At 46.4% G+C, this 13,644-nt stretch overlaps 1 protein-coding gene across 1 annotated transcript in view; it reads right to left on the minus strand.

Annotated features, from left to right (window-relative positions):
* The window catches only part of LOC122799362 (HORMA domain-containing protein 2-like), a 1,372,365-nt gene that overhangs the window by 478,966 nt on the left and 879,755 nt on the right, over positions 1 to 13,644 (minus strand). Inside the window, exon 4 of the mRNA XM_044068364.1 lies at positions 11,780 to 11,855. Coding sequence (XP_043924299.1) covers positions 11,780 to 11,855 — 76 coding nt within the window. The remainder of the gene's footprint in view (positions 1 to 11,779; positions 11,856 to 13,644) is intronic.

Genomic DNA, 13,644 nt, shown 5'->3' on the forward strand with positions numbered 1-13,644 from the left:
TGAGCAGTTGGGCAACCCTTCAGGGATGCTGGAAGGGCTTGGCAGAGGTTTCTCTGTCACCCTGGTTTTGCGGTCCCCCTCTGCCACGAGGGCGGCATCTGTTATTGTTGTTTCTCCCTCTGCCCCTGGGGGAAAATCACCATATGTGTCAGGCAATGGTCCCTGGGATTTTCGGAACCACATCTTTCCGCTCTTCTGACCCTTGGGATAAGGCCTGGAAGGAGTGGAAAAATGGACTCCCACGGCAGAGAGAGTCTTGCCTTCCTGCTCACACCTGGTTAACGTGTCTTTCACCTGAGGCCCAAAGAGAAAGGAGCCATCAAAGGGAGTATTGGTGAAGGATGCTCAAAATGGTTCCGCAAACTGACACAGCCACATCCAAGCATGTCTCCTGAGAGCCACACCTGTCCCTGTGGCTCTGTTTGCTCCATCGGCTGCATAGGAAATCAGCCTCATGGAGGAGTTGACTATGGAATTAAGAGTCGCAAGTTGAGAAGCTACTTTGGCTGGTGCTCCCTCAGCTGTAGGGTCTTGAAGGGTATTCTCCAAGCTTTTTCAGGAGATCCCTTTGAAGACGTGTAAAATGGCATAGATAGTTCAGGGACCTCATTGAAAAGGTCGCTGAAGCAAACATTCGCTTTCCATATCTGTCCATCGTCCTTCACTCTTTGTTCGGAGGATGAACAGATGAAGAGGTTTCTGCTAACTCTTTCTTAGTGGCTGCTGCTACCACCATGGCATCAACGGGCACACCTTTGGAGAGGAACTGCTTGCCTGGGGGGCTGTAATAAATTTGTTTGGTCTCCTCGGAGTAGGTTCCACAGAATCTGGAGCTGACCAAGCCTTTCGAGCCACTACAGACATGAGTGGATCGAAAGGAGGAGATACCCAGGAGGTGGAAGGTCAGGAACCAAATGCGTCCAGGTATACAGACTCATCCTCAGTAGGGGCTAGGGAAGTCCAGTCCCCTCCTCTGTCTAAGCATTTCAAGGATGTCCGAAAAGGAAACCCCTTCAGAGGGGGACCTTGGGGACCCTACCGATTCATCCATGTCTGTATCTGAAGTGACAGATTCAGGGGAGTCTATGTGCTTCCTGTTGCACTTCTTCTTCCGAGGAGGCTCTTCCGAGTGATGAGGAGAGGCTTCGGAAGAAGAGGGATCACCCAATGGGGTAACCTGGGGCATAGACTCCCTACGCTTGGGGTCTGGAGGAGGAGTAGAGGTTGGAACAGAAACCATGGGGGGAGGAGCCGATGGAGCTGGCAGTAGAGCTGTTTCGGGGGACAGCACACTGCGCATGACCTCGAAGGCGTCCCGACCTCTAGGCAGAGAAAGCTCCAGCTCCAAAGAAACAGGAGTCTTTCTCTGCGTCGAAGGTGATGGCTCCAAGGCCAATGTTGGAGCCAAGCTCACCTGCGCTGAAGGTCCGAGGGGGAGAACGGGGTCAGACAAGGGTCCGATGCCACTCCCCTCCTTGGAGCTGACGAGAGAGCCTTGGCGCCCAGATCCTGCGATAGAAGGTATAATCGAGGTAATCGGAGCCGACGTCAGAACCGAAGGAGAGATGATGATCGGCACCGACGGTTCTACTACCTGCGGATCCATGGTCTCTGGCTAGGAGCTAAATGTAGTCAGAGGAGGAACAGAAATAGAGGCAGTTGGAGCCGATACCTGTTGAGGTGGGCTGGACAGAATTTTTGCCAGTGCCTGTGACCTAAGCAACCTACTTACTACTCTCCTCACATCATGATCCGATAATCTAGAGGATCGAGAGGAGTGGGAAGAATGATGGCTGCATTCACTCTGTAACAAAGGTGACTGAGGTGCCGAATGGATGGACTCCAAGGATAGAGACCTCAATCTCTTATGGCTCGGAGACGGCTCCGAAATAGCAGATAGAGCAGATGGTGGAGATGTCTTGTCGGTGCCAGCCGGCACCGACATACTTGGTTGGTCCAGTAAAGGTGGAGCCGATGGCTTGACAGACTTGGGGATTTTGCTGGCTGAGTACCTTTAGCCAGAGAATCCTGAGGCTTCAATAATCCCCGAAGGATTAATTTGTTTTTGCGCTCCTGCAGGACCCTTGGACTAAAGGCGTGACATATAGAACAGGAGTCCTGCAGGTGAACAACACCCAAACAATATACACAACTAGTGTGCCCATCTGTCAGAGACATTTTCTGACAGCATGAGTCACACTTTTTGAAGCCAGATACCTTGGTATCTTTAGACATTATAGTAATAACAACCACAACAATAATAATAAAAAGCTATACTACAAAAAACAAGAAACAAATAGACTTTTTTTTTTTTTTTTACAGTTAAGGAACAGAATGGAAAGCCTCTAATTTAAACGGCTATCCTAAGTGGTGGTGGGGGGGAGGGGTGAGAACTCTCTAATTTAAATGAGTTCAAGGGAAACAGAAGGCCTGCGAGTTATGGAACGACGGCCAACAAAGCTAAAATACACAAGAAAGCGATAAGGGATAAAGGAATATATCTAGTACAAAAAATTGACCAATACGTGACAACATTTCAAGAATAAACAACAATATATTAATAGAAAAAAACTATACTAAGCCTGAGCCAGTAACGAAGCAACCTCACAGCTGAAGCGGCAAACGAGATCTGGGTAGCTGACGCTGGGCATGCTGGGATAAGGGGTAGCCTCAAGCCAGTAAACAGCTCTCGATCTATAGAAGATGGCTGAGTCGGAGCCGAGGATCAGCTCCGAACCCCAAACAGCAAGAACGAAAGCGAGATGGACAACTTAACATCAACTGATCAGAGGGGTACCTCGTCAATCTACATTCCCTCCACTGGTTATGAAAGTGCACGTGTTACCTGTATTTTGGCAATTCATCTAGATGGAAAGAAAAACCCACCTCTAATCATTAGTAAGGGCAAGAAAGATAAGATTGAATGTGTTTTCAGGCATTTACATTCTTGAAACCGAAAAAGCCTGGTGCACACAAGCAGTTATAAGGAAGTGGGTCGATGTAATGCTGCCACTTGTTTTGTGAGGTGGCAAAAGAGGTCTGCTAGTCTGGGATTCAGCCAGCATTCACCGCCCTAAAGACATAAAGAACTTCCTTGCACAGCGAAGAATAGATCAAATAATGATTCCCGCAGAAATGACTGCCTATCTCCAGACTCTTGATACTGCAATAAATTAGAAGTTATGTACTCACCATAGCGTTCCATCTGAGTAGGTACTTCATTTGTCTGCAACCTGTGGGTCTCGGATCCGACCTCGGATCCGACCGGCAGCTTTCCAAGCTTCAAGGTCCGAGCTCCTAGCTCCTCCCCTCTACCCACAATCCCCTGTCACCACCACACTACCTCAGATCGGTTTTGCTGTATCACCTGAAAAAACCTGTAATAAACAGGTTCAGATATTCTCAAGAATCATTTAGATCCTAGAAACCCGATACAGGTTAGGGGGATGGCAGGGGGGGATGATTGCAGACAAATGAAGTACCTACTCAGATGGAACGTTATGGTGAGTACATAACTTCTAAATCTGAAGTAGTTACTTCATTTGTTCTGCAACCTGTGGGACAGAGTCCCCAGCTACCTAAACAAAGAAACCTGGGTGGTCTATGGGAGGATATTCCGAAGCACCATGGAGCCAAAGGACGCCCTGCTTCTAGATATCATGTCCAGCTTATAATGAGAAATAAACGTATGAGCAGAAGACCAAGTGGCTGCTGAACATATGTCGTCCAACGGCATCCTGGACCAGAAGGCTGCAGAAGTTGCGATGGACCTTGTGGAATGTGCACGGATTTTGAATGGGGTTGTTTTGCCTGATGCCTTATAAGCCTGAGAAATACACTGACAAATCCAATTAGCCAGTGTAACTTTGGATATAGGTTTTCCCATGTATGAAGGAGCAAATGACACAAAGAGTTGATCAGCCTTACGAACATCTTTGGTCCTGTGCAGGTAAAAACGTAACTGTCTATGTACGTCTAGTGTATGCAACATGTATTCTCCCTTATTTTGAAAATTTTTGAAAAACACTGGCAGATTGATAGTCTGATTGATATTTGCCACAGATGCCACTTTTGGTAAGAAAGACAGGTTAGTCCTGAGAGACACTCTGTCATTGTGGAAAATAAGATAGGGAGGTTTCATGCACAAAGCTTGGAGCTCTGAAACCCTTTTAGCAGAAGTTATGGCTACCAAGAATGCTGTTTTCCAGGACAGAAATTTAAGGGGTACAGAAGCTGCAGGTTCAAACGGAGGTTTCGTTAAGGCTTGCAGAACAAAAGTTAAGTCCCAAGGGGGAGTCACAGATTTCACTGGTGGCTTGAGAAGGAAAACGCCACGCAAGAATGTCTTACACAATTTTGTAGATGCTAGAGATCCTAATCCGTCTCCCACATGAAAATGGGATATTGCTGCCAACTGTACTTTGACCGTTGATGCACTGGCCCCTTGTTCAAAAATCATGGACAAAAAATCCAATACTGTAGGAATCGGAACAGTAAATGGGTTGAGACCTTGGCTGTTAGCCCAGATAGAAAATCGTTTCCACTTACTATTATAGATTTTCCTGGTGGACGGTTTATGAGCCGCTACCAGAATAGTTTTCACTGGTGACGAGATACCGGGAGTCCTTGCCATTAGTGGAACTGGATCAACCAAGCCGCGAGCTTGAGGTTGACCAGGTTCGGTGTTAGGCACCCCGTTGGGTGCGATATCAGATCTGGAATGGGATCCAGGATTAAAAGGGGGGAGAGACTGTGAGACTGCAGGTATGGAAACCAGATTTGACGAGGCCAGAATGGGGCTATGAGGATAATTTTGCTCCCCAACCATGCGGCTTTCTGAATGAACTTCGCCATGAGCGGAAGCGGGGGGTAAGCATAGAGTAGACCGGGAGGCCAAGCATGAATCAGAGCGTCTCTGGGGCTCTCCCCTTCTGGGGGAAGAACTGCGAAGAACTCGCTGCATTTTGTGTTTTGGGGAGTAGCAAAGAGATCACAGCGAGGCCAACCCCACTTGCGGAAAATTTCCTTCGCAATTTTCGGATTGAGAGACCACTCATAAGGACTGAGAATTACTCGACTCAATTTGTCCGCCAGAATGTTGGATCATCCCGGAATGTGCGTTGCTATCAGAAAGCGGTTGGTGGATATCGCCCATTCCCAAACTCTCATGGCTTCTCGACAAAGAGGGTAGGATCTGGTTCACCCTTGTTTGTTTATATACCGGACCACTGACATATTGTCCGTCTGTATTGCAATCGTTCCTAGAGGTAGAAGGTCTTGGAGAGCCTGCAACACTAGAAGCACCGCCCTCATCTCCAGAACATTTATGTGCAAAGTGGTCTCCGACGAGGTCCACGTACCTTGGACGTTTCTGCCCAAACAATGCCCCCCCCCACCCTAGGCGAGAAGCATCCGTGGTTAACGTGACCTGGGGGGGGGAATCACAAAGGGTCTCCCTTGCCTGAGTTCTGGGGAGTGAAGCCACCACAGGAGGGATTCCGTGCAAACTCTGCTCAGGGGGATAGGAGTGTTCAATGGGTGGAGTAACAGTGACCATTGAACTTGGAGTGTCCACTGTAATATACGCATCCTTAGGCGAGCATGGAGACAGAGGCCGATAGCCGCTGCCATCGAGCCTAGTGCCCTCAGGACTAACTCTGCCGGTGGGGCCTTGGTGCGAAAAAGAGCCAAAACTTGGAGTGAGAGGCTGGACAGCCTGTCCGAGGTCAAGAAGGCCCGAGAAGATCGGGAATCTAGCCTGGCTCCTATAAAATCTAATGCTTGCACAGGATGAAGAAAAGACTTCGGTATGTTGACTGAGATGCCCAAGCTGTCGGCAAGAGACAGCACATAGTCTCTCGCGATACAAAGTTGATGCCTGTTGGTTGCTGTGAGGAGCTAGTCGTCTAGGTACGGAAAGACCCTTATGCCCTGAAGCCTCAGGTGGGCCGCAACCACTGCCATGACTTTGGTGAACACCCTGGGGGCTGAGGTGAGTCCGAATGGAAGGACCCAGAACTGGTAATGACTGGCCCCTAGCCGGAAGCGGAGGAACCTCCTGGACCATCTGTCCATTAGAATTTGGTAGTACGCGTCCTTGAGGTCTATAGAGCACATCCAGTCGTTCTCCTGCATTAAGGGGAGAATAGATTGTAGAGTGACCATCCGGAATTTTTCTTTGGGAACAAACATGTTCAGGGCGGACAAGTCTAGAATGGGCCTGAGGTCCCCCGTCTTTTTTGGCACTAAAAAGAACCTTGAGTAGTAGCCCAATCCGGATTGGTCTGGGGGGACCAGCTGGATGGCTCTTTTTTCTAACAAATTTGAAATCTCTAAGGTAGCCGCCTCTCTTTGATTGGGTGGGTCATCGGGGAGGCGACCACCTGAGGGAGGACGAAATAGGAAAGGAATTTTGTAGCCTCTGGATATAATTCGGAGCACCCATCGATCGTTCGTGATGGACTCCCACATTGACAGGTGCTTCGTTAAACGCCCCCCGACTGTCTCCAGAGCAGGACAGTCAGGTAAGCCCTCAGGGCTGTTGCGCGGGTCTCTCGGAAAAGGGCTTCCTAGACCCGAAGTTACGTGGTCCCCCTCTGCCTCTGGGCCGGCGTCCACCCTGCCCTCCTCTGCTTCTGGAGGGCGCGGAGTCCGAAGCTGGATAGGATTGCTGAGACTTGCGGAACCACAGCTTCTTTTGCCCCCTCTGATTCCTTGAGAAGGAACGTTGGGGGCTCGAGAAGCGGACTCCGACGGCAGACAGCGTCTTCCCGTCCTTCTCGCTTTGGACTAGTGTATCACGTACGGTCTTGCCAAAAAGCCAAGAACCGTCAAAGGGTGCATTCGCGAAGGATGCCTTGAAAGGTTCCACGAAATTACAAAGACGGAGCCAGGCGTGACGTCTCAAGACAACACCTGCTCCGCTGGCCCTTGCGGCTCCCTCCGTAGCATAAGACAGTAGCCGCATGGACGTATTTGAAATGGACTTGAGCGTGGCCATGCGTGTCGAGAACACGGTTTTGTCCTCGACCGACATGGACTCAGGAGGGGCTGCAGTGTATTCCTTGATCAAATCCCGTTGCAGCCTGATGATATGCGCCATATAATTCAGCACCCTCACGGAGAAGGTTGCTGAAGCAAAGGTCCGCTTCCCTATACGGTCCAGCACCCGGGACTCCTTGTCCGGCGGATGTACCATGGAGCTCTCCTGGGAGAGTTCTCTTTTAGTGGCAGCAGCCACCAACATGGCATCAACTGGAGACCCTTTGGCCCAAACCTGCCTGTCTGAAGGGGGGCTAAGGATTTTATCCGGTCGACGTGGGATAGGCTTCACGGTGTCGGGATCCTGCCAAGCCCTGGTAGTCAGGAGATCTACCAGGGGATCTGCCGATGGGGACACCCAGGAGGTAGATGGGCCCGCTTCAAACGCCTCCAGAAATACGGACTCATCCGAGGAAGGTTTTTGGGCAGACCACCCCCCCCAATACGCAACATTTCCATGATGTCTCCAAAGGAGACATCCTCGGGGGGTGACCTTGGGGAACCTTCCCTTTCCTCTAAGTCCGTATCTGTGGTGACGGACTCGGGGGAGTCCATGTGCCTCCTTTCACATGTCCGTTTACGAGGCACCTCCTCTGTGGGACTATCAGAAGAGGGCTCGTCAACGGCCTCTTGTTCCTCCGAGGGAAACAACTGGAGGGTCTGAGCAGGCTGTCCCGATGGAAGGATGATGGAAGTTAGGCCCGTATGCAGTGGGGGGGTGGAGGGATCCAAAACCCGAGTCGGGGACCTGGAAGACCTCGACAGTACCCTCTCCACTACCTCGAACGCCGAGGGAGAACTACTCTCTTCCGGCCCCGAAAGTAGTCTCCTCGGCTCCGAGATAGGGATCGGGGTCGGAGCCGAAGCCATCGGATCCGAAAGGGAGGTGCTCTCCGACATAGGCGGCGCCGAAGAAGCACCCGCTCCCACGGATCCGACGCCCAGCCCACGGCCCCGAGAGCTCAGATCCGAGATACTCGAGGGTATGGTCGGCGTCGAGAAGGCTTGGGCCACCGGCGCCGACAAAACCCCAGCTCCGAAAGGGCCTGGATCCGAAGACTCCAAAACCCGGATCCGGGTTGAAGAAGGAGAAATCGGGGCAAATATTGAAGCTGCACACCCCCCCCCTGTGGAGGGGGGGCAGGAGCACCCCCATCTGCATTTGGGTCTGCAAAAACCGACGCATCATCCTATCCATGTCGGCGTCGGAGAGAGACCTAGTAGATCTAGAGGAGGTCATAGAGGCGGGTCTGGAGGGCCACCTCGACGACCTCGAGGGTGATAGGAGCTCCTCCTCCGGCTCCGGTGAGAAGGAAGGAGATCGGAGCCGAGAAGGAGAAGGTCCGGACACCCTCGGAGGTGATTTAACAGTTTTTGAAGGCGGAGCCGAGGGATGAGGCTCGGCTCGCCTCTTGTGTCTGTGCTTCTCCCTGTCTTTGGTCCTGTGCTCCCTAGAAGGAGAAGACTGAACTTCCTTCGTACTCAAGGCAGTAGTGGGAGGTTGAGTCCCAGCCTGAGTCGAGGGAATCAGGGGTGTCGAAGTTACCTGGGTAGCCTGCACCTTGGAGGGAGAGGAGGAAGAGGCCTCCTCCGGGGGAAGCAATCCCGCCAGAATAAGCCTGTTCCTTCTGTCCCTCACAGCCCGGGGGTTGAAGGCTGCGCAAACCTGGCAGTCTGAAGACAAATGAACAACCCCCAGGCATATAATGCACTGAGTGTGGCCATCAGCTGGGGAAAGCTTATGGCCACACCCAGTGCACTTTGAAAAAATAGCTTTATGGCCTTCGACCATTTTGCTGACACACACACACACACACACACACACACACACGCCCAAACACCTAGGGGAAGGGTTTGAAAAAAGAAAACGCAATCCCGAAAACAAAAAAGGGCAGATAAACACTCACAATACTCTCCTTTTTAAGTTTTAAAGTTTTTAGAAAAATTTTTGAAAGAAATTATTCACTTCCCTGTCTAAGCTCAGGACCTCTTCACAAGATGCTTGTCATTCAAGCCGCGGCAAAAACGATCTGAGGTAGTGTGGTGGTGACAGGGGATTGTGGGTAGAGGGGTGGAGCTAGGAGCTCGGATCTTGAAGCTTGGAAAGCTGCCGGTCAGATCCGAGACCCACAGGTTGCAGAACAAATGAAGTAACTACTTCAGATCAAGCCGTTCAAGGACCATTTGCGTATGGAACTCAATGACTACATTGAAAATAGAATGGAGAGAAATTTTGTGAAGCCTAGCCTGCAAGAGGTTGTGACTTGGGTGAAGAATTCATGGGATAAAATCACTGATAGCTCTGTTGCCAATGCACTACGAGCAGGCTATATGGACAAGCAGTGCTCATTTAAGGAGAGCTCTATTGCTAGGCATGACAGATTGGGGCCAATGGTTCTATAGGAAATGGAGTCGCAAGAAACTCAGGCTGGAATTCGGGGGTTGGAGACTTATGACAATGTTCCAGAAGAAGATGACATGACTGTATTTGAATAACTTTTCCGTTATCGGGGCAACAGAATAGATTGCTTCTGCTTTCAGCTGCCAGCAACCTCTTGTCAGTTTTTTGACTTTACTGTATTATGGTAATGTTTCATTATCAAGGGGTAATTATAAAGTAAGGCCACTAGTTCCCAGACTTCATTTTTATGACTTTCCATCATTCTTCTCTTATGGTTTGGGTAAGGAATAACGAAAGCATCACCACTCAAAAAGTGGCAGTTATTCACTTGTTTTATTCCCCTCCTCCAATAAACACGTATTGAGACTTTTCTGCACTTTCTGTTAAGCATGAAATAGTGCACTGTGAAAGCCAAGGTGTAGATATTCTGAATGTTTGTTGCACTGTTTATGTAGAATTCTCACACAACTGTTAACGCGTTACCTAGAACTGTTGCCCAATAATCGAAAAGTACCAAATAAATGTCAATTTGCATACATGAATAAATGTTGACTTGTGTACATGAATAAATGTCGATTTTTGTACATGAATAAATGTAGATTGTTGTATTGGGGGGGGGGGTAAGTAAGGCATCTCCTGATAATAAGCCCTACTGTGTATTTCAAAGGGGGGAAAAGTACAAAACCCGGTCTTATTATCTGGGAAGTATGGTATAACAACAACCACAAGAAAAGGACAGAAACAACAACTATAACCACAGCTAGCTTTTTACTAAAGTATGGTTTGAAAGAACCTTGCAGGGAGTAAAGCTCAAACAGGCGCCAAAACAGAAAAAATGAAAAACTATACATATGTAGGAGTGTGTGTGTGTGTGTGTGTTTGTGTGTGTGTGTATATATATATATATATATATATATATATATATATATATATATATAAATATACTTTTTCTTTCTCTCTGTATATATATATATGTGTGTGTGTGTGTGTGTGTGTGTATTTATAAGCAGGAGAGGAAGCTACATGAAGAAAAAGCTGAAAAAAGCTTAAATAAGTCACTAGGTATCCCAAAGAAAAAAAGAAAAATGCCATAAAAGCAACTTAGCTGACATCCAACTGCTAAGCCAAGTGATGATGTCTTTAGCAAACAAGTGGTAAATGAGATCTGAGATATTTTACTACAAAGAGAAGATTATGGGTAAGGGGAGCAGCCTGACCCTTGGAGCCAAAATCTGAGAGTGGCCGAAGTTGGATCCTAGTCAGATCTGGTAATCCATCTGTTGCGGAATGGATGGAACAGACAATATCTGTTACATTATTTTCAGGCAGCAAAGGGGACTTGTACATGCAGACTTTCATTCAGTGAACTAGATGACATCCAACATGACCTGAGTAAGTTCTCAAAAATGTCACAGCATAACCTCCATGGGCAGAAAACCTTCACTGCATAGAAAGCATTCACAATATTCGGCTATTATGTTGCACTGCCTCCCGAAATGCTGGCACTCAAAATACTGAATGCCAACAAGGCAAAAAAAAAAAAAAAAACAAAAAAAAAACCAGGAAAAAAGCGCATCACAAAGATTGTTCTCTTTTAAATTTCATTTTTGCAGAACTCCAAGATTGCCATATCGTGAGGAAAAGGGCATATCCCAAGAAATAGCAATCTTGGACTTAGTATATTTAAGTCCATTTTTTTGGCCACTTCGTCTCCGTGGTTTGGGACTTACTCCAGTGATCCCAGACATTTCAAATGGTTACCTACCACACCTGCATATAATGGCATGCATGAGCAATATGTAAATATATGAATCCCTTGAAAGCAGTGTATCACAACAGCAAGGGAATCTTGAATATACAGCACTCTTGTATTGATTAGCCTTTGTCTGTCTGCTTTAGGGCTGGCCTGCATCTGTGAACTTAATCTTATTTCAGTTCTGTTCCAAACATTCACTTACTCATCATTTAAACATCACAGTAGCTCATAGCAGCTAACAGCTACTTTTTAACTAATGTACAGTGTGTAATGGTTGACAATAGCCTGAAGGAGATCATCTATTGTAAAAATCACCATTAGGTCATCAATGCTGTGATTAACATCACTTAGACAAAAATAATTGTATATAAAATGAAAACACAGCTTCACTCCATATTCAGGTTGGAGATTCTTTCCCTGTCGACATACATTACCTCTTTACAAGTATTAGAAATAGTGATACATTTTTTGACAACTGTTTCCTTCCTCTGAAATATGTTTGACAACAGCCAGCATTTAACACGGAACAGAAGCAACTTACTGCAAATGTTTTCTACTCCACTTGTCAATGGAATACATACCATCAGCATCATATTCTGTTCTTTCAGCAACTTCTGTCTTCCTTTCTGGATCATTTCTGCTTACCAGGGTGCACAACTGAAAAATAATTCCATTCTAAAGTGAAATAGTAAGTATATTAAAAATGTAACACTCTAAAATAGCTATTTGTCACATCAAATTTTGAAACTGACAAAATAAATAAGTTCTGTAAATGATAAGTTGTTTTGTGGGTTGCTTCCTCCTGTACCCCAAGTTCCGATAAGAGGGCAGTATTTGAAGAGGCATCTAATCTGGCATATTTCTGATGGATGTGATTTGTGTTCCGGTTTAATTTCTTCATACAACAAATCAAAAGGCCTGTCAATAATAACAAGATGAACCTGGAGCAAGATCTGGTCAATCCTGTTTATTTTAACCATTTCCTATTGCTACCAGCACAGAGAAGTTTCGCATGATTCATACCCATTATACTTCTGCATGACCACAACATGAATAAGTTCTAGGGAGGCTCATATGCTCCTAGCTCAGCACCTGAGTACAGAAAGCAAGCCTAATGTCACCCTTAACTATATATTCTCCCAACCCATCTCATTTCCAAACAGCATCTTTTTGCAATGTTAATACTCTATTCTTTAATTCTCAACTTTCCTCTCCTTAAATGGCTCATTTATACTATTCAACACATGTATGCTTACTGTTACATACTATAAATGTGTACTCCTACACATGTATATAATTCTATTAATATAGCAAACCTTAATAGCTATTTTGAGATATAATGAGAAAGATCTGATTAGTGCCCAGTTAATGCAAGTCTGAACAGTGGCTTGGGCACCTGAAAGAACTGGGACTAGAAGAAAAAAAGAATGATGAGGCATTTCTTTTCACCATTCTTTGGAAAAGGGGTTGGGGCACATGTCCAAGCATACATCCTCTGTGAAAACTGAGGATAACATTGAAGGTGCTAAGGGATCCACTATGGCGCCTGACTTCTGAAACTACCCCCTGAGAAACCATGAGAGGTAGGAAGTAATCTACTCAAGGAATGTGTAAGAAGTAGCACACTACTGTATGTCCTAAAACACACCAAAAATACTAGATGGCCAGTTCATATATCATAGGTACATACGTAGTTATTAGGCATTCAGTGAAATAGACTACAGAAGAAACAAGCCCAATTTCCCAAATGTCCCAGAAAACTGCCTAGTTAACTGAGTTATTCAGAGTAACACAGAAGTAAAATGGAGGCTGAGGGACTCAAACTTTGGACTACAGGGAGCTGCTTGTAAACAACTCAAAGCTTAATCTTCTGTGCTAACTGTATGACTAAAGCTGGGTCAAATACATCAGTAAGATCAAGCAAGACCAGTACAGAATAAGTCATTTGATTCCTTAACATTAAAAGAATGTTAACAACTCAAAGGAGAGTGTTGTCACTGTTCTGGCAAGCTTGAAAAGCAGAATGAAATGTGTGATGACTGGGGAAAGATGGGCGAAGGCTGCCAGCCTAGTCAAATAGAATTTGATACATAATTCTATCATTTGTATAAATAAATGTAAAATACATGCTTGTGTTATTAAATGAAAGAAAACATGAACTTCAAGATTGTTGCAACATTGTCATCTGCTGTAAGGAAAACAAGCCAGGCATTTCAAATGTTCTTTGAAGTTACAATTATCTAAAAAGTGGTGCCGAAGCATCTGGCTGAACACATTCTTTCTATTGTCTTAACTTAAGGAATAATTGTTAGAGTATACATGTGAAATGTATTTTACTGTTGTAGTTTCCTGAGCAGGTGTTAGCTTGCTAAATAATGTGGTTTGTTTGCCTGGGAACTCCAGACTAAGTGTCAAAATGATGTAATGTGAATACTGGGGAAACCTA

The sequence above is a fragment of the Protopterus annectens genome, chromosome 4.part0 (genome assembly GCF_019279795.1).
Source record: "Protopterus annectens isolate FY-2018-M chromosome 4.part0, PAN1.0, whole genome shotgun sequence".
In the NCBI taxonomy this organism is placed as follows: domain Eukaryota; kingdom Metazoa; phylum Chordata; order Ceratodontiformes; family Protopteridae; genus Protopterus; species Protopterus annectens.